The 19,219-nt window shown below is 47.5% G+C and overlaps 3 protein-coding genes across 7 annotated transcripts in view; 1 reads left to right on the top strand and 2 right to left on the bottom strand.

The window, feature by feature from the left end:
* The window catches only part of LOC131269654 (uncharacterized), a 114,151-nt gene extending 95,625 nt beyond the window's left edge, over positions 1-18,526 (bottom strand). The window contains exon 1 of the mRNA XM_058272129.1: positions 18,515-18,526. The gene's annotated coding sequence lies outside the window, so the exon portion shown is untranslated. The remainder of the gene's footprint in view (positions 1-18,514) is intronic.
* Positions 61-7,986, bottom strand: LOC131269652 (WD repeat-containing protein 44). Of its 4 annotated transcripts, none has more exons than XM_058272122.1 (9): positions 7,734-7,986; positions 7,373-7,583; positions 6,778-6,867; positions 6,194-6,338; positions 5,949-6,104; positions 2,498-4,807; positions 1,772-1,992; positions 1,562-1,693; positions 61-1,501 (listed from the first exon to the last, which is right to left on the bottom strand). In XM_058272122.1, exons 1-9 carry the CDS (start codon positions 7,835-7,837, stop codon positions 1,349-1,351), a joined length of 3,522 nt encoding a protein of 1,173 aa, XP_058128105.1. In that variant the 5' UTR covers positions 7,838-7,986; the 3' UTR covers positions 61-1,348. The 4 variants fall into 4 exon arrangements, with proteins under 4 accessions (XP_058128105.1, XP_058128106.1, XP_058128107.1 ...); XM_058272123.1 differs by having other exon boundaries at positions 1,778-1,992; XM_058272124.1 differs by lacking the exon at positions 6,778-6,867.
* On the top strand, positions 10,516-19,219 carry LOC131269651 (uncharacterized). Of its 2 annotated transcripts, XM_058272121.1 has the most exons (5): positions 10,516-10,680; positions 10,739-12,727; positions 13,291-13,415; positions 16,413-18,252; positions 18,360-19,219. In XM_058272121.1, exons 1-5 carry the CDS (start codon positions 10,561-10,563, stop codon positions 18,381-18,383), a joined length of 4,098 nt encoding a protein of 1,365 aa, XP_058128104.1. In that variant the 5' UTR covers positions 10,516-10,560; the 3' UTR covers positions 18,384-19,219. The 2 variants fall into 2 exon arrangements, with proteins under 2 accessions (XP_058128104.1, XP_058128103.1); XM_058272120.1 differs by having other exon boundaries at positions 16,413-19,219.

Raw genomic sequence — 19,219 nt, 5'->3', positions numbered from 1 at the left:
AATTCTGCGCGATCTTTCTGTTTTACTGTGTGTGTTTGTTTTTTTGTATAGTTTTAATTTTCTTATTGGTTCCACCCGTCCTTTTGACACTGACTGGATTCCTCTACGACTAATTATCATCTGTCTTGCGTTTCAATTCGACTTTCATTCACTCGTTTGCTTCTCGGGTCGCGACATCCTTCGGGATTGGTTCGTTTCGTACGCTCTCGCCATTTTCCGGTCATTGGTTTCTTTGCCTTGCTACTGCAATGGTTTTGTCTTTTCCCGTGCAATGCTCCTCCCGCGTCAGTATAGTTAGTCACTACCCAAGCACCGTTCGATTGTACCATAACGCTAGAAACTGCTGCCACTTGGTGGTGCTGGTGCCACGGTCCTCTATTACAAACAGGTTGGTTTGAACTTGGTTGTGTGGGGGGTTGGTGCGCTAATATGTATATAAATATTTATATATATAATCAAAAGTAATAAACAGAAACTACAACTAGGTACATACAGCTCGTATCAACATGTGTGCGAACACCAACCCCGTGGCGCACCGGCAGCCTGCGTGCAGCACCGCACACTAGAGTACACCTATATTTGAACCAAAAAAAAAAAACCACCAACACAATACACAGCCGGTACCGTACGCAAACAACTGAAGGAACATATAAAATATCTAATTTAATACGCGGGGATGAGTAAAAGTAACACTAGCATGGATAAGGACTAGCAAACATGTTTGTTTATATCTGTGTACGCGTGTGTGTGAGTGTGTTTGTTTTTTTGTTTAATAATCGATATTACGATGGCTATTTCTAGAACACAAATTTTGGTGCGCCTTGTAATGGTGAACAGCATTGCACATTGGAAGCATTGGCGTCTCGGAAGCTTGTACTATAAAACCAAAACCCACGCAAACAGAGAGCAATGGAGAAGCAGATGGGATAGGAGTGCCTCCCTACGTTTAACTCGTGCCCTAAACGCTCACCGGCACCGGGTCGTTTTCCGTTCCGGCGGTAGCCAATTCCTTTCTTTTTTCCCCCAGATCCCAATTATGCCTACAGCTGCTACGCAACAAACACATATTGGTGTTATCCTAGTTCTAGAGCCTGTAATTACAGTGTGACCGTTTTCCGAGTGTTACCCAACCCGGGTTGCTGCTGGTGGTGCCGTGGATTGGCAAGACTACAGCTACATTCACAGTGTAATATGTTAATAACTTAAATGTTCTCTTCCCATTCTCATGCTGGGCGATGAAGCGCGCGCCTAACTCCACTCTTTGGCGACCATCGTGTTGCCGTGTAATGAATCGCAGATAAATCCCAACGTCCCCATTAGCCCATTGATATACCGGAAGCAGCACCAGTTAGTCCGCTATCGCCGTGTACGGCAGGCTGCTGTGTTTCGGCTTCGTCTTGTTGATAAACACCTTGATGCAGCCATTGAAGTCAGCGCTTACCATCACGTACCCTCGGCATGCTTTTTTGCTCTGCTCGGCGAACGATTGATTTACCGAAATCTGCAAAGTTATGCATCCATTTAGTAACGTGATTTCTTTAGGGATAACACTTACACTCACATTGTCTGCACTCGTCGACTCGTCCGGATCCGGTTTGATGATGGCTTCCGGGTGTGGAGCGAATATTGCACAAGTGACCGTCGCGTTGTGCGCCTTGATACCTTCCCAGAAGTCACTCCGGTCGCGCCGCACCTGCACGTCGAGCAAAAAAGAGTCACAAAAAGGGGCCAAACATTAGCGTACCGAGCCGCCTCGCCAACGGGAACCTACCCCTACCGAGCTGAGTTTGGTGTACTCGTGGTGCGTCTTCCAAATGTAGATGCACTGATTCTCCGAGCCGGATATGATGTACTTGCCGTCGTGGCTGAACGATGCCTTGATCTGTGACGACGAGTTGAAGTAGCCCTTGTATTTGCAGCTCAAGTTAAGATCACGCAGGTCGTACAGTCGGATGCGACTGTCGTTGGATGTAACCAGGATTTTGTCCTCACCTAAAATAGGATAGGTAGCGCAGAGAGGTTAGCGGGTTGTATCAACCTTAATTTCTTTATAAAATTAATTAAAGTGTGTTTCAAACCGTTTAAGCAAGAAAATTTCTAGCAAAAATTAGATTTCAATTTGTCAAACTTCACAAAAGGTAATTCCTAACCTAAAAGTTCTTCCTAAAAGTACGTCAGTCACTGCACACGGTATGTAATTTATCTATAATTTATCATGAAATTATAATTCACAATAGTTGAATATTCAATTTTTAGTTATTTTTAGTAAGGTAGTAGGTATGTTAATTTTAGATTATTTTTCATTTCTTTATCGAGAGTAAAACAAAACATTCAATGTCGAACCCAGTAATATTTAAAAAACTAATATCTGCAATTGTAAGTGAAAAATGTATCGGAAATTAAATTACTGCTACCACTAAAATCTGTTTTCACTCTTCACAAAATTAATTTTGACGTTTTAAAGGGAAGAGACGGAAAGCGTAAGCTAAATACCTACCAGGCATCGGCTCGATACCACTAATCTTGCGCCCGATCGCGTTGCGGCCCCGAGTCGAGCGCACGTGTATCTGCGTATGGTACTTCAGCTGGTCGGTGTTGTAGAAAATGCAGCGACCGTCGTACGAGCCGACGACGGCAAACTTCCCGTTGGCGCAGAAGTTCGCCGCCGTGATGAGCTTCGTCTGGCCGTCCACCTCGTTCCACAGCGCCACCTTCTTCTCCGGTATGTTCCACAGGCGCAGCTTGCCGTCGAGGCTGCCGCTGAGGAAGTAGCGGTCGTCGCGCGGATGAAACGCGATCGCCGTCACGAAGTCGATGTGCTGGAAGCAGCAGAGGCACTCCCGGCGCGAGATATGCCACAGCCGCACCGTCTTGTCCATCGAGCTCGAGAGGATGAAGTAGTTCTTCGACCAGGACACGTCGAGCAGGTCGGACGTGTGGCCGGAGTACGTGCAGAACGAGTGCGGCATGAAGGGGCCGGGCGAGACGTCGTCCGGTGGTTCCGGCAGGGCCGCACCGTCCTCGGCGGCGTGCGCCGCGTTCAGCGTCGAGTTGAGCGACTCTTCCGACGGCGTCGGCGACGACTTTTGGTCCGCGGCATTGTATTTGGTTCGCAGCGCCTGAAAGAATGGGTACGCGTCCTTCAGCACCCAGATGCAGAGCACCCGGTCCTGGCCGGCGGTCGCTAGCAGGCGCCCGCAGCTGCTAAACTTCATGCACCACACGGCGACGGTGTGCACGCCGGTCAGATCCTGCACGTGCTGCAGCTTGGCAAAGTCGTACGGGCCCTTGTTTGTGCTGGACGCTTTGATCTTGATGTTCTGCTCCGGGTTGCTCACGTCCTGGATGTCGGCGACGTCCTCCTTGTGCCGGGCGTGCGACACCTCCGACGCGATGGACTTGGCCTTGCTGACCGTTTTCTTCGCCGTCGTGCGGAAGAAGCGCTTCAGCTTGGCGGCCGTGCGCCGCTTCAACCGCCCGCCCTCGAGTCCCTCGGCCTCCAGCTCCTCCTCGTAGCCGGGCTGCACCGAGTCCGAGTCGCCGGGCTGGCCCGGGCCCACCGACTCCTCGTCCGTCTCGGGGATGTGACTGGTCAGGCGCATGATGTGCAGCGAGAGCGGGTTAATGCACTGCGGCAGCTTCTCTTCCACCGCCGACAGCGGGAAGTTCTCGCCCGTGTCGAGGTTTTTCACCGGCACCTGCTCGAGGATCTCCATGTCCGTCAGCTGCTTGCCGGAGCTGGTGCGTGTGCGCACGTACATGTTCAACTGCTTCAGCATATCCTCGTCGCCGGCCGACTTTCGGCGTTCCTTCACGTGCAGCTGCTTCGCCATCAGGCTTGTGCGCATGCCACCCTCCAGGCTGTTCGTGCCCGTGATGGAGTAGTTCTTGCGATGGCTACCGAGGCTGCCCCTACCGGGACCAGCACCACCACCACCACCAGCTGCACCGGTTCCACCGATGCTACCACTGTTGCTGATGTTGCTCAGAAACTCCTTGTGGATTCGGTCGATCCGCGCAATCTCATCGCCCGACGGGCCCTCCGCCTTGTTGAACACCCCGTCCGTTGGCTTTACCACGTACTGGCCCTTGGTGACACGCGAGATGAGCCCCTGTGAGTTGTCGGTCCAGCTGGCGCGAGCCATCGCCGAGACGCTCTTCATGCTCCCGGTGGGGCTGAGCTGCGTTGTGGTGCACCGGGACAAGCCACCGGCCCCGCTACCACCGACGGACGTCACGGCTGTGGGCGTGCTGGCAAGGCGCGTCAACGACCCGGTACCGCCGTTTATTAGCATCGCACCCGAGCCACCGACGCTACCGGCCACCGCACTCGCCGCTTCCTCGAACGAGTTTTCGATTTCGCGCGTTATCGACTCGAGCGTAGCGGGGGACGGTAACGTTTTGCCACTGTAGCTGTCCGCACCGCCCGTCGTTGTGGTACCATCGGAGCCGCTACTGACGATACTGCCCCCGTTCGTGCCGCTGGCCGGGGCTTCACCCCTGGACGCCAGGTCGTCCGTCGACAGCTTTGCGATCATGGGTTGCGATTGAGCCGACTTCACCATCAGTACCTCGCTCGAGGAGCTATCCGTCGGCTGTTGGTCGCTGGTGCCCGCACCTCCACCCCCGCCGGGCTCGTTGGCCGTGCACTGGTCGGAGGAGCTGCTGGACAGTTTGCGCATTTTTTTCTTCCTACGCGGTGGAGCGACCGGGCGTGACTCCGCAAGCGGTATGGTGACGGTGGAGATGACCGCACTTAGCATCTCATTTGTCTTCGTCGACACCGTGGGTTCCTTTGTGCTCGAATCTGTACGACACGACACAACATAAAGTTAAGTTAGTTTAGTATGAGACTAATAGTTCAAATAATGCACACACGATGCTAAACTTATCTTTCTCCCAAGTATCTCCTCAAGGTATACACTTTCTTTGTTTTACATTCAATATCTTTTCCCATGGAGAAAAATGTTTTGTTTAATATTTCTTCCTTACGGGATTTGTTTAAGAAAAACAAAAACTTTAATAATTGTTCCAGTGCATCATAGTCTGTTTTGTAAAGTTTGGGTAATTTGGAATGAGATAACAATTCTCAAATAAAATACTGTATGTTATTTGAAACCACACGCGCACTATACTTCTCTGTCATTTTCTTTTGAGCTTTAAGTTAAAACTCTGTTCATGAAGTCAGATCGAACTAAAGTCTACCAAAAGTTATACGATGCACGTTAATCATATCTGTCTGTTAAGAATCTTCTCAAGCTATGGAATTTCTTTAGTTCACATCCAATCCAAAATTGGATACAAAATTCAATACAATTCCCACAAAGAAAAATCTTATGTTTCAAACTTTTCCTTTATGCGATTTGTTTCAAAAACACAATCACGTTAATAATTCTTACAATTCAACGTAGTCTGTTTTGTAAGGTATAGATAATTTCAGATGATATATATATATAGAATTATTTAGAAGGCATCGTCAAACTATACTATTTTTCGAATATAAACTTCGAGTCTATTTTATAGACTGAAATTGCGTACTGCCATTCTTAAAATACGGATCGTTTACTGGTTACCTATGGGAAAATATCAACGAAAAGTTTCAATTTATAGTACGCAGTCTTTGAAGCAGTAAATTAGATATTCGACTATAACCGTCATGGTAAGCTGAAAAAAAATTGAATTAAAAAAAGAAATGCGAAAAACAAACGCATCGTCCAGAAAATAGGTACGCCGCGTTTCAATATGATCGCACAGATATTGGAAAATATATAAACCAGTCCAATAACACTTACTACCGCTTTGAAATAAAAACTTCAATAAAACTAGCTGCCATTTTTTAACAGGGAAGCGCCTTTTGGGGCGCTTCCTTATTCCATTCGATTTCTTCGATCCCTTCGATTTCTTCGATTCCTTCGATTTTTTCGATTCCTTCGATTTGTTCGATTTACCTAATTTTACCCGGCTTGTGCCCGCGACAACTTCACCGCCTTGTGCTCCTTTTTTACTCGCTGGTTGCTGCTGCTGAAGAAGCGATTGTTGCTGCTTGCTAATCGCCTGTGGTTGCACCTGCTTTACCGCTGTAGAGTCCTTTCCGACGCTATGCCCTAGAACGAAAAGGAAGCGCATAGAAAAAGAAAGCCAGTCGTTATTCGGATCGATCAAATATAAAAGTAGTTTAGAATAACGTGCATACCACTGGCATCGATGCTGCCTCCAGCCATGATGCGTCCAACGATTCCAAGTGAGCAGATACTGTGAATGCTGGTGACATCACTCTCGATCACCCGGAAAGGATAGTTAGACCGGGGTGCCACATAGACACCTTCAACGGAGCTGTTCTGGAATGCAGCAACCAAGTGGAAGAGTTATTCGGAATAGCTTAAAACGCTTTGCATCAATTTGATTTCTTTTAGTTTAACTATTTGATAGCCACCCTATCTGCATATTTGTATATACCATGCAAAAGATTTGTCACTGAGGAAAGTAATAGGAACGAAAAAGAAACTAGTGAAATAAACTAAACATTCACAAGAACCTCATGTATACTATCGTTTAGACTACCTTACGAACAACGGTTAACAGGCTAAACATAATAAAAAAAATATTAAAAGCGTATTGAGCAAAAGGCAGATCGTCCCACCGATTTTAGTGATGATCAAGTTCATTCGCTAACGAAGATGCTATTTTGTAGTATGTTGTTGTTTAATCATTTCAGCGATACAAATAGGCTGAGATTTTCTCTTTTGATATGTTCCAAAGGTGGCTTGAGTATTATACCTGTGAATCGGGTGTCAGTATATTGCCCGGATTCTCGTCATCATCGTTTTGCATTGCTTGGCGAAACTCGTGAAATCGTTGACTACGAAGCTACAGTAAAGAAATAAAAAAATAAACGTATTGAACAATGACGAACAACTCTAGCGGCCAGAGAAAGTAGAAATGATTAGGTTGACCCTTTGCCATTGTCCCAATAGATGTGTATAGTGCCACAAAAAAAAGTGTGTGTAACGATTTCCGCTATTCATCCCGGTGTGCATTGATTGTTGTTAGGCCGATTGGAAGAGGTTGATGGTGCCGCAGGTTGATGGTGCTGTCATGGTGTTTCAGGCGCACCTTCTATTGGTAGTCGGCAAAAGGGCTAACGGAACGGAGCTTGCGGAACGGTTATAAAAACAAATATACATCTTTGTTGAACACTGCCTACAATAATTAGATGCGATAAATTCGCGACGCGCGGCTTTTGCGAGCGAATTCAAGACGAACTTATAAAAAAAAAATACAATAAATACATATTCAAGTAAGGAAACACATCCCAATAAGATACAAATTAACGCATGCAAATCTATACAGTGTCTTCCAATGCACTACTCACTGATTTTGGTTCCTTGAAGACGTGTTCTGCTACGGACGCTGCGAAACCCGCAGCAGCACCCAATTTGGGACTCTTTGAAGGTTCTTTTGAAGACACATGAGCGCCACTTTCGTCGGCCGGTTGTCCATGGTGGGAACGGTTTGGTTGCTCCAGGCTTAATGTGCTGAAAGCTGCATTTAGTTCAGTATCGTGCGATCTTCCGGGACGTCTCCTGTGCGATTGGAAATCAAAAACGCATTAGTGATTCAGTAAAAAAGTAGGCTGTTCGAGTGGTAGACAAATTCCTCCATGAGCGAACACGGACAATGATGGATAAAAGAACATTTAAAATATTCATATACTGAAGTACAGGATTCCTTACTTGCTACTGCTGCTGCTAATGGTCGTTTCGTCTAGCGTTTTAGCCACTAGACTGTCGTCCATAGCATCGTAAAACTCGTCCGAGCTCTCGCTACCGCTGGCCATGGTATGATCGGCGTTTTCACGGATTCGGTATTGCGCTTTACTGGATGACCTCGGTTCTGGTGCGCAAAGGTATGAGCAGTGAAATATTTTGTTGTTTTTTAAACGCAATTTTTATGAACTGGTGGATTTCCATCGGAACACCGTCAGAAATTTTCGTACTGAACCAATGACAACTTACTGACTCACCATTGACAGCAGCTGATGATGATCGATAGATGATGTTTCCACACAGCTGAACGCTTTTCTTAACTTTCGTAGCAGTGTTGCCAGCAAGGGTAGTTTTTCGCACAGTCTATGTGCGCCCGAAATCGAGCTGTTTGCTCGAATGCTTTTATTCGGACCTCGTGTGATTTTACTATTTCCAGATGTTGAGATCAATCAGTTTATTTCAAGAAAGGATCGTCATCTACTGCAATCTTATAAAAGAAGGAAGCTGCCAGAGGCCAAGAGTGCCGGCATTCGAGCCGACACTGTACTGATTTGAATGACCACCCGTGGGCCCCTCTCATACCGTACTCGTAGGTTGATTGCGTAGCCGAATTTTTAAAAACTCATGCAGGTAATCCATGAGGAGGTTCATGTTGTACATCCTGTTTAGTATATCCATAATCTTTAATTTAACGAGTCATTCAATACAAACGGTTCACACAACAGCATTTGTTTCACCCATTGCATACCTTTTAGATACATCCGCTCACAAATGGTGTAGCCACGACGGCACTTTCGGATGGGAGAAATTTGATGTGGGATTTTACCGATAAAAGGTACGGATGTATTATACCGTACGATGTCACCAGACTCAAAGTGACACAAAATTACGAGCTTTAAAAAGCAATTCTGCTTGAAAAGCTGCTCGAGTGCTCGAAAATCCTTCCAATTTTGTGTCAGTCGGCCTCGGCCCTTACAAAAATAAGCAGTTTTTTATTTGTGTTGAGGAGCTTTTGGGCGAAACCCGTTTGAAATGTCTAGTGAGGACTTGCGGTTACTCGCGCTTAAACACCTTCGTTAAAAGCCTCGGTGGAAACAAAGCTGCTCGATTTTAAGTACCTGACATCTGGGCTGCTCGAATCGCATTCGTCGTGTAATGTCTGTAACAACATTCTAGCGCTTTGGCAACACTGGCCGAGCCAAATGCCAAAAGCCAGAGGCATTCAGCAAGAAGCAGTCATCGTCGATGGTCGTCGTGAATTAGCAGTCACCGTTTTGCTGGAACAAAAGTCTTCATTTGCTTCGAATCAGGTAAGCAAGGCACGACACATTCACCAATTGTCGGATTGCAATCGTTTACGTTGGAAGGTAGCAATATTACAGTTTCTAGGGTTAGGTTTGCTAGCGTATGCCATTTTGTGATTTTTTCGACCGATCGATTCTGGTTTGTGGGTTGTGCATCTGCTCACAATTAAATGATACCAGCAGCAACACGGGAGTGAGTGAGAACCTTCCGCTTGATTAATTCGAGTGAGAGGGACAAACAGCAGTGCAAGGCCTTGTTCCGTTGCTGGTGGCAGATTGCTGGGGCTTTCATTTTGAACAACCATGGAGTTATTGTAAAATGCTGGGAAAAAAAATGAAATGTCTGAAGCAAAACTCTGAGGGAGTTGTTTTACTTCAGACATTTCATTTTAGCGTTTGTCAAATGTGTTACCTCCACCGAATTGCATAGTTGTTCACATCGGTGGGCGTTACTGTGTGCGTGAAGTCGGATCCTTTCACAGACAGAGACAGAAAGGGCCAGTGTCTCCGCAGCCTACTAGATGAGTATTGATTGACTCCGGAAACCGATGGAAGCGAAATTAGTTGAAATATTCGGATTTCATGCAATGTTTGCGGGCAGTGTATGCTTTACTGTGCTATTTTCTTCATGTTTTTTTGTCAATCGTTTTAATTGTGAATTCCATCTTTCGTTTAAAAAGCTACAAAAGCTACAGAATAAAACTAGCTACAGAATGAACACAGAAACAGAGTGCCCGGTTTGTACTCTTTTCTTGAGGACCGGGATAACTTTGGAGGAGCATTTAAACACTCACGAAAAGGAGCAACTCGTAAGACTGGTGGCAGCAACGGCAAATCGTCGACCGCCGCAACCAGCGTTGAACGCACCAGTACCGTTGAATGTAGCCGCTAACCAACCAGCATTGATCGCTCCCCTGTCAGCCGCCGCTGCAGCGCCAGCAATACCAGCAGCAGCAATCGAAGTATCTCCAAATGACGGGCCATTGATAATCTCGCAACCCACAAACCCAGCCAACTTATCATCAGGTGCTGCACGACCAGTCCCATACCAGCCTCGATATACCAACGAACTATACTCTGGACCGCCTCCTCCGTATAGTCGGGCCACCCAGATTAATTCCAATAATCTTATCACTCAAACGGTCAGTAGCGGACAGCTGCCGATACCGGCTAGTTGCGGACAGCTGCCAATACCGGCTAGTAGCGGACAGCTGCCATCTAGTAAAGAGACCGTTGAGACCGGACCTACAGCAGGGTCCAGCGAAGGCACCGTTGAGGCCGGACCGTCTGGGCTATCGCTGGCGGATTCCTACCTGGTTCATGAGGATGAAGTACTGGCCAGACTACTGGGCAGGGAATATGGTACGCCTTTTAAGCAGACATCCTATGGCTTCGAGATTAGTAACCACCATCGGGCGGTACAATACAAAACAATAGAACGAAGTCATATCCGTGGAACAACACAAACAACCACCACGGAGGAGGTATTGATGCGGTTGTCGCCGCCAAAAGCGGAGTCGATCATAACGGTGAGCAGCGGCAGCAGTAGCAGTGTGGAGTGTATTAGTTCACCACGCAAGCCCAGTGTGACCGTCCTTAGCAACGTGAAGGTAATTAAATTTGATTCATAAACTTCTTAACCCTAATGGAAAATACATAAATTTACAGCTGCGCAGCGCGACAGACGACCCCGAACCTACGACGCAGTTGGTACGACCGGTGCGACCCTCGGGTTTGCATCGCTACGATGGGAAGCGGGCACGCATCAACACCCCCGGGGAAGGCCACCCAGCGGTCAATTCGTTGGGGGTGGGGTTGGAGACGAGCGTTATTCGTAAAACTCCACACCCACCTGCATCCCCGGTGCGTCCGTCCTCCTCCAGGGAGCACACCACCAGCACCGCTACCGAGTCGCAGCACCGTAGACATCGACGTATCACCTTAACGGCACGCATGTCAACGGGAGGAAAGGTAGAATCGCATAAGAGGCACCAGGCGGTTGTCGCTACCAAGCAGCGCTGCAGTCCTGAAGTGGCCGAGGAGGAAATCGAACTCGAGCCGATCCTAGCACGTGAAGAGGACTTGCCAGATGAGGGGGACGAGGAGGAAGAAGACGACGACGATGAGGACGATGACGAGGAGGAGGTAGCAGAGGAAAGCGACTGGGAGGACGATCCGGGGCAGAATGGTGGGTCTGGCTCTGGTGGCGGTCAGCAGTCGGGGCATAGTAGTAGTGACAATAAGGAAAACGACCGGAAGTACCAAAATACACGCCAAGGAGGACGCCAAGGCGGCAACCGGAAAAGGAAGGAGGGCCATTCGTCCAACCGCTTTTCCGGTAATGAGATGAGCCGGTGCCGTCGCGGGAGGCGTGACATACCCCAGCAGCTGGTAAAGCTGGAGCCAAATCCGGAGAGTGAACCACCGGCAGTTTACCATGCGATCGTCGACCAGGAGCCGCCGCTGCTGCCGCGTGCATCCTTGGAGTGTTTCGAAATGGTCGACGCGACGGCGATGGTCGAGGTCGAGGTGGAAACGGAGGATCTCGTCGACCGGAAGCCAACGGAAAGTATGCTCTCGCAGGACGCGGTCCTGTACTCCGAAGATCGCACGATGTCTTCGTCCATTTCGTCGTTTGCCGAGCTTTGTGAGATGAACGCGATGCAAGCTGCGGCGACACCGGTAAAAATCGAAGGCATGTTGTTCCAAGCCCAGCAACAGCCAGCCACGATGGATGCGCAACCAGCTACTGTCATCCCCACAACTCCACCGCCTGTCGCTGGCGACGACGTTATCGTCGAGACGGACCCACGCACGCCACCGGCCTCCATCGAACAACATCGCGACGTGAAGGATTTCCTCGAAGTCGGTGGACCGTCGCTGTCGTCGACGTCGAAGTTTGCAGGTGCGGCTGGTGCTTTCGAACAACATTCTGGCGCTGGTGCAGCCGCTGGTGTCCATCGCCCGGCCTCGTACTATCGGCAGAGTTACGACGTGAAGGATTTCCTCGAAGCCGGTCCATCGTCGCGTGCTGCATCAGAGAGCGTCGTCGGGCCTATCGCATCGTCTGGCGCGTCGGACGGCGATCGCCGACAGCAGCAGCAGCACCCCTTCCAGCTCTACAGCCACGCCGACGTCGACTACGCCAGCGAATTCCATCGCGCACTATCCACCAACTCAGCTTTCACCAGCGGTGCTTCGTCGCCGGACGACAGCGAGGCGGTCCCGGGCGTGTGGGCTCACCGTTTCAGCCCCCAGTACAGCAGTGCTGTGCTTGCGGCCAATGGCGGGCTACTCGGCAGTGCCGACCGGAGCGCCAGTGCCAGTCCGATCGGTGCACACAATGGTGGTGCGGGTAATGGTGGGGGGCACGGCACAGCGGCATCATACGGCGAGGATAATTCCTCCATGGAGGAAGAAGAGGATACCGACATCACGGGCACAGACGACAAGCCGGCGGTGACCAACGCGGCCATCTCCACCAGCCGCCATTCGTCGTCGGCCATGTCGCTGGCCTCCTCGATCGTCTCGTGCAGCATGGAGCGGGCACCCTCCACGGAAAGCCTCAACATACGCACGGACGAAAAGATGCCAGCGAAGGGGGAAATTTCCGAGCAGGAGAGCAACGGAGATATGGAGTTGACTCCTTGGAAACGGGTAAGTAAAAACAGGCTTTTCTTAAAATCGAAGCAAACATTTCTTAAAGGTCTTACTTGTTTCTCCAGTTCCCCGAGAACCAACCTTGACCAGGCGCGAATTCTTTTTGACCGCTCTTTTGTGTTACCACGCTATATAATTTTCGTCCTTTTTGTAGATTTTTCTGATCTGTAAATGGCTACTTTTTGGTATATTAGTTAAGGTAGTCAATGCATTTTTGGTTTTCGATACACCCTCCAACTTAGGTAAAAGATGAAAAAAGGTCGGTCGAAAGGTTTTCCATCCCTTATATTTTCCAAACACAAACCATAAACGCCAACTTTAAAAATAACCGTTTACTAATTCCAAAAGGACGAAGTTACAGCATTTGTAAAAGAGTGGCCAGAAAGACTGCTTAATAGCATTCAAGCTAGATTCTAAGGCAATGTATTGTAGTGTTAAATTTAGGCCTTTAGGACTATTTTATCAATCCTATAATTCTGTATTTTGAATCCAACATACGAAAACGGAACCCTCGAGCCTAGCCTAATGTTTCTTCTTTCCTTTCTATTCCATCTGTGCAGCTGTGTGCCGTCAGCGAGAACATCCCTGTCTACCCGAGCTCTTACGACTACTCGACGGCCCAGGAGTGCTGGAATCTGAGCAACCGTTTGGGCACCCATAGCGCGGCAATTTCCCGGATGCCATTGTACGTAGTGGCACAGCTTTCATTCTAGTCACTTTCTAGTCAACTAGCAAACTGACACTTATGCGCGTATTACCAACTTGTGCGCATATTAGAAGCTTGTGCGTCTATTAGAAATTTGTGCGCGTATATATCAATTTAATTAATTTTCACTTTTGTAAATTTGTGCGCGTATTAGAAACATGTGCGTCTATTAGAAATTTGTGCGCGTATTAGAAACTTGTGCGCCTATTAGAAATTTGTACATCCATTAGAAATTTGTGCGCGTATTAGAAACTTGTACGCGTATATATCAATTTAATTAATTTTCACTTTTGTAAATTTGTGCGCGTATTAGAAACTTGTGCGTCTATTAGAAATTTGTGCGCGTATTAGAAACTTGTGCGCCTATTAGAAATTTGTACATCCATTAGAAATTTGTGCGCGTATTAGAAACTTGTACGCGTATATATCAATTTAATTAATTTTCACTTTTGTAAATTTGTGCGCGTATTAGAAACTTGTGCGCCTATTAGAAATTTGTGCGCGTATTAGAAACTTGTGCGCCTATTAGAAATTTGTACATCCATTAGAAATTTGTGCGCGTATTAGAAACTTGTACGCGTATATATCAATTTAATTAATTTTCACTTTTGTAAATTTGTGCGCGTATTAGAAACTTGTACGCGTATATATCAATTTAATGAATTTTCACTTTTGTAAATTTGTGCGCGTATTAGAAACTTGTGCGTCTATTAGAAATTTGTGCGCGTATTAGAAACTTGTGCGCCTATTAGAAATTTGTACATCCATTAGAAATTTGTGCGCGTATTAGAAACTTGTACGCGTATATATCAATTTAATTAATTTTCACTTTTGTAAATTTGTGCGCGTATTAGAAACTTGTGCGTCTATTAGAAATTTGTGCGCGTATTAGAAACTTGTGCGCCTATTAGAAATTTGTACATCCATTAGAAATTTGTGCGCGTATTAGAAACTTGTACGCGTATATATCAATTTAATGAATTTTCACTTTTGCAATTTTGTGGGCCTAGTAGAAACTTGTGCGCCTATTTAAAACTTATGCGCCTATTAGAAATTTGTGCGCGTATTAGAAACTTGTGCGCGTATTAGAAAAAAATCATTAAATTGATATATACGCAATTTAATTAATTTTCACGTTTGCAAATTTGTGCGCGTATTAGAAACTTGTGCGCCTAGTAGAAACTTGTGCGCCTATTAGAAATTTGTGCGTCTATTAGAAATTGGTGCGCGTATTAGAAACTTGTGCGCGTATTAGAAAAAAATAATTAAATTGATATATACGCAATTTAATGAATTTTCACTTTTGTAAATTTGTGCGCGTATTAGAAACTTGTGCGCCTAGTAGAAACTTGTGCGCCTATTAGAAATTTGTGCGCCTATTAGAAATTTGTGCGCGTATTAGAAACTTGTGCGCGTATTAGAAAAAAATCATTAAATTGATATATACGCAATTTAATTAATTTTCACTTTTGTAAATTTGTGCGCGTATTAGAAACTTGTGCGCCTAGTAGAAACTTGTGCGCCTATTAGAAATTTGTGCGCGTATTAGAAACTTGTGCGCGTATTAGAAAAAAATCATTAAATTGATATATACGCAATTTAATTAATTTTCACTTTTGTAAATTTGTGCGCGTATTAGAAACTTGTGCGCCTAGTAGAAACTTGTGCGCCTATTAGAAATTTGTGCGTCTATTAGAAATTTGTGCGCGTATTAGAAACTTGTGCGCGTATTAGAAAAAAATCATTAAATTGATATATACGCAATTTAATTAATTTTCACGTTTGCAAATTTGTGCGCGTATTAGAAACTTGTGCGCGTATATATCAATTTAATGAATTTTCACTTTTGCAAATTTGTGCGCGTATTAGAAACTTGTGCGCGTACATATCAATTTAATGAATTTTCACTTTTGCACTAATTTGCATTTTCGTACACCTTTCGGTAATACGGGCACGGTAGCGTACAGCTTTTCACCCACCATCAGAACAATCACCTGCGCGCATCTATCTTTTTAACTAACTTCACTGTCGTACACAATTCGCTATCGCACATCTTTCAATTGCACATTTAACTAATTTTCATTGTCAGGCAACAATTTAAAAATTATAAATTTTTCATTCTTCTTCGTTTATTGTGTGTTAGAATTTTGTTTTCTCTTAATTTTGGCTGACCACATTGCACATTATCCTGCTACAATCAGTACTTCATGCAAGCGTTGACCTCGCAGACAGATCTTCGCGGAGATCTGATGATGTTGAGATTTTTGTCTTGCAAAATGAAATGTAAGTCTGACAAAATTAATGAAACAAAAGGAGCTAATGGGTTCCGTGGCAGCCGAGCGGTTACGCCGGTTAGCAAAGCGGCCCATCGAGCAGTGGTGGGTTTAAACGGTGAGTGCGGACTTGAGTGGCCGCGGGAGGGCCCCTAACAGGGGCTTAGATCGCAAGTAGCAACGTTCTTGTGATGTAAACGCTGTATTTCAATCCTTCTCCTTTATGAACATGGGTTCTTTTCAGATCGTCGGTGATTGGGGAATTGGAAGGGCATTAATTGATTAAAACCTACTAACATCGATACGTCCGCCAGGGAAACTTATTGGTCGTGGGAATCAAACGATGAAAATTTAGCATTATTCGACGGTATTGCCGTTTTCCGCCGTTAGGACGGTTCTCATCATGATGTCCGTCACGTCATGGTTTGCGCAGCCCGTTCCTTCGTTCTTTTTGTTCCTTTTGTAGATAGTTTCTAACATTCATCCTACACACATCCCATTCGAACACTACCAACGGAAACGTCAGGAGCTTTGGTGGCCTTTGGATAGAAACGTACCGGAACGTGCGTTGTTTTAGTTTCACTGCTAACTAGAGGATTAGGTGCTTGTGTTGTTCACTGTTACTACTACTATTAACATAGGCTGTGCTGTTCACTAGTTGTATTCGTTTCGACAATGAATGACACTTCGTTCTATCCCACAGCCCGTTCTCATCAGGCTCACAGGCGTCCCTTACCAATTACCCGTCGCGGGGTAGTGTTCCCGTGGGGGGATACAAAAAAGAAGTCGTTGGTGACGAAGATGAAGACGACTATGATGAGGATGACGTACCAGGTGAAGATGAGGACGAGGAGGAAAGAGAGCGCAGTGGGTCTATGAAAAGCACTATACCGAAGGTGCCGTTCGGTGAGCTGGGTGCTAATCTCGAATTACAGCTCCATCAGGACCAGCAGCAGCACCAACAACAGGTAGTGGAACAATCCGCTATACTCGTGCCGTATGTGGAGGGTATGCGGGAGGAGAAATACTTGCCGAAAGGGACCGGAGCGTTAGATTTTGAGGAGTTTGCCCCCTCATCTCATCACTACGGCCCGACGAAGGCGCGAACCACCGGACCGTCCGGGTCGCGTGGGTCCAGCAAACCGTCCGGAAGTGGGATCCCCCGAACATATCGCTGCGTCAAGTGCATGGAGCCGTTCAGCTCGATCAAGCAACGGCGGGAGCATATGCGAAGCGTGCATCCGGAAGAAGCGCTACAGTTGCAAACGCAGCCGGGAGAGCTGCAGCATCATCAGCAGCAGCAGCAGCAGCTGGAACTGTCGCTGCCATCCGAGCTGCTAGGTTCGGGCCTTCTCACGGAGGATGTAAAGACAGGCGTTACCGGGGAGAAGCCTCCGCCCGAGCCGCTGGCCCCGGTGGTGATGGACTACCACTGGCTGCGGCAGGAGATACAGCGCAAGTATGAGCTCGGTGCGCAACCGTCGAACACGCTGGTGCTCATGACGCCCACCACGACGGTGGTGCGCAAGCGGTTATTCGTGTGCGCCGTCTGCCGGGCCGAGTTCGAGCGCTTCAACCAGTTCAACGCTCACCTGATGGTCCATCCGGCCGAGTGTATGGCGTGCGGGCGCCACTTCAAGCAGTGGCGCAACTTCGCCCTCCACCTTAAGCGCCACCTCGGCATCAAGGAGCACGGGTGCCGGGTGTGCGGGAAGCACTTTGTGATCAAGCAGAAGCTGATCGAGCACATGCGCGTCCACTCGGGGCACGCACCGATTCGCTGCAAGCTGTGCAACCGGCACTTCAAGCGCTTCTCCAACCTGGCGCAGCACAGCAACCGCTACCACCTCAACAAGGTGGCGGTGAAGCACGAGTACGTGTGCTCGCAGTGCGGCGACGTGTTTCCCACCCGTGCCAAGATGGAGTGGCACAAGGAGACGCACGAGCAGAAGCCGAAACCGTGTCCGTACTGCCGCGAGAAGTTCATCCACCAGAACAGCCTGACGCGCCACATCCGGCTGTCGCACACGCTGCAGTACGCGAAGCTGAAGAACAAAACGGAACCGTGCACCGTCTGCCAGCAGCCATACACCAAGGCGAGCATGCGGCGCCACATGGAGACGCACACCGAGGAGCGGCTGGTGTTCTCGTGCGGCATCTGCAACAAGCACTTCACCACCAACTGGAACCTGAAGCAGCACAAGTGGACGCACGCCAACCCGACCATGAAGCCGTTCCAGTGCACCCTCTGCCCGGCCGGCTTCGTGCGCGAGTCGGACTACCTCACGCACGTGAACGCGCACCGTTCGATACGGCCGTACACGTGCAACCACTGCGGGCGCCAGTTCATCCGCAAGTACAACTGGCTGCGGCACTCGCGCGAGCACGAGACGGACAAGAGCCACAAGTGTGACGAGTGTGGCCGCCAGTTCCACCGGAAGTACTACCTGACCGAGCACAAGCGCATGCACTCCGGCGAGCGGCCGTACGCGTGCAACATCTGCGGCAAGACGTCCTCCACCAAGACCAACCACAACAAGCACGTGCGTATCCATCACGCGCGCGATCCCCTGACGGCGGAAGGCTAAGGCGGACCATTAGTTTGCATTTCCCTTCGACTGTTTTATTAATTTATTTTACCATTTTTAAGTGTCTCGCACGGGAACGCGCATAGATCATCGTTTCTTGCGCGCAAACAGTTTTATCACCCGGATAACATCCGCCGGCGCGCGCATCTATCAACTTAACCTCGGACACCTTTCGGTGCACGATTTTATCACCGGATCGCACATCTATCAACTTAACAATTTTACTTTTCTCAATTTCGCACACACCTTGCGTTGTGCAGTTTTTATCACACGGACATTTAACGTCCGTGAGTGCGCATCTATCAACTTTACTATTTTAGCATTTACGTACGTCTTTCGTCGTACAATGTTATCACCATCATAACAACCGCCAGCGCGCTTCTCTCAGCTTACTTTTATCGTAGGCGAGGGCGGGCATCTGTTATATTTTTTTTATAACTATTTTACTTTTCGCATTTGTGTACGTCTTTTGTCGTACAATTGTATTTTTCTATTTTTATTTTTAGTCGCTGGCGACTTTTTTTTTACTCGAAACAAACCTTTGCTAAATTGAATAATGATTTTAAATGTTAAATTTTGCACTCCTCTTCGCCTAACTCTTATTGGAGTTTGGTTTTATGTCATTGTTTCTTCCACATTGCTAATGTGGTCTTGACTGGTGGTTTCCGTTAAGGATCACCACCTTCGTCGTTTGCATAGAGATTTGTAACAAGTATCCCAAACTTATGTGAGACTCATCATCCGTGCGCAGCGATAGGGTGCAATAGAGAGCCAATGGCCAACACCGCGGGGGTGGCGCGTTTTAGTGGCACACCTCGGGTGTGTGCACACTGTTTGGCGTCCAGCGGGCAATCGTTGTACAGTATTTGTTTAGTAAATTTCAACCTTGTCAATATCCCGTTGTCCAGGAGACGCATCTTAA

This window comes from Anopheles coustani, chromosome X (genome assembly GCF_943734705.1).
Source record: "Anopheles coustani chromosome X, idAnoCousDA_361_x.2, whole genome shotgun sequence".
Taxonomy (NCBI): Eukaryota; Metazoa; Arthropoda; class Insecta; order Diptera; family Culicidae; genus Anopheles; species Anopheles coustani.
This window is presented reverse-complemented; position numbering and strand designations above follow the sequence as displayed.

Bases quoted from the DNA above. Each gene is read 5' to 3' on its own strand.
- LOC131269652 (XM_058272122.1), bottom strand. From the start codon at position 7,837: ATGGCCAGCGGTAGCGAGAGCTCGGACGAGTTTTACGATGCTATGGAC. The intron at 6,868-7,372 runs GTGAGTAGTGCA...TCTTTACTGTAG, and splicing joins TCTTCAAGGAACCAAAATCA to CTTCGTAGTCAACGATTTCA. The intron at 1,502-1,561 runs GTGAGTGTAAGT...ATAACTTTGCAG, and splicing joins AGTCGACGAGTGCAGACAAT to ATTTCGGTAAATCAATCGTT.
- LOC131269651 (XM_058272120.1), top strand. From the start codon at position 10,561: ATGCGGTTGTCGCCGCCAAAAGCGGAGTCGATCATAACGGTGAGCAGC. The intron at 12,728-13,290 runs GTAAGTAAAAAC...CCATCTGTGCAG, and splicing joins AGTTGACTCCTTGGAAACGG to CTGTGTGCCGTCAGCGAGAA. The intron at 13,416-16,412 runs GTACGTAGTGGC...TCTATCCCACAG, and splicing joins GCAATTTCCCGGATGCCATT to CCCGTTCTCATCAGGCTCAC.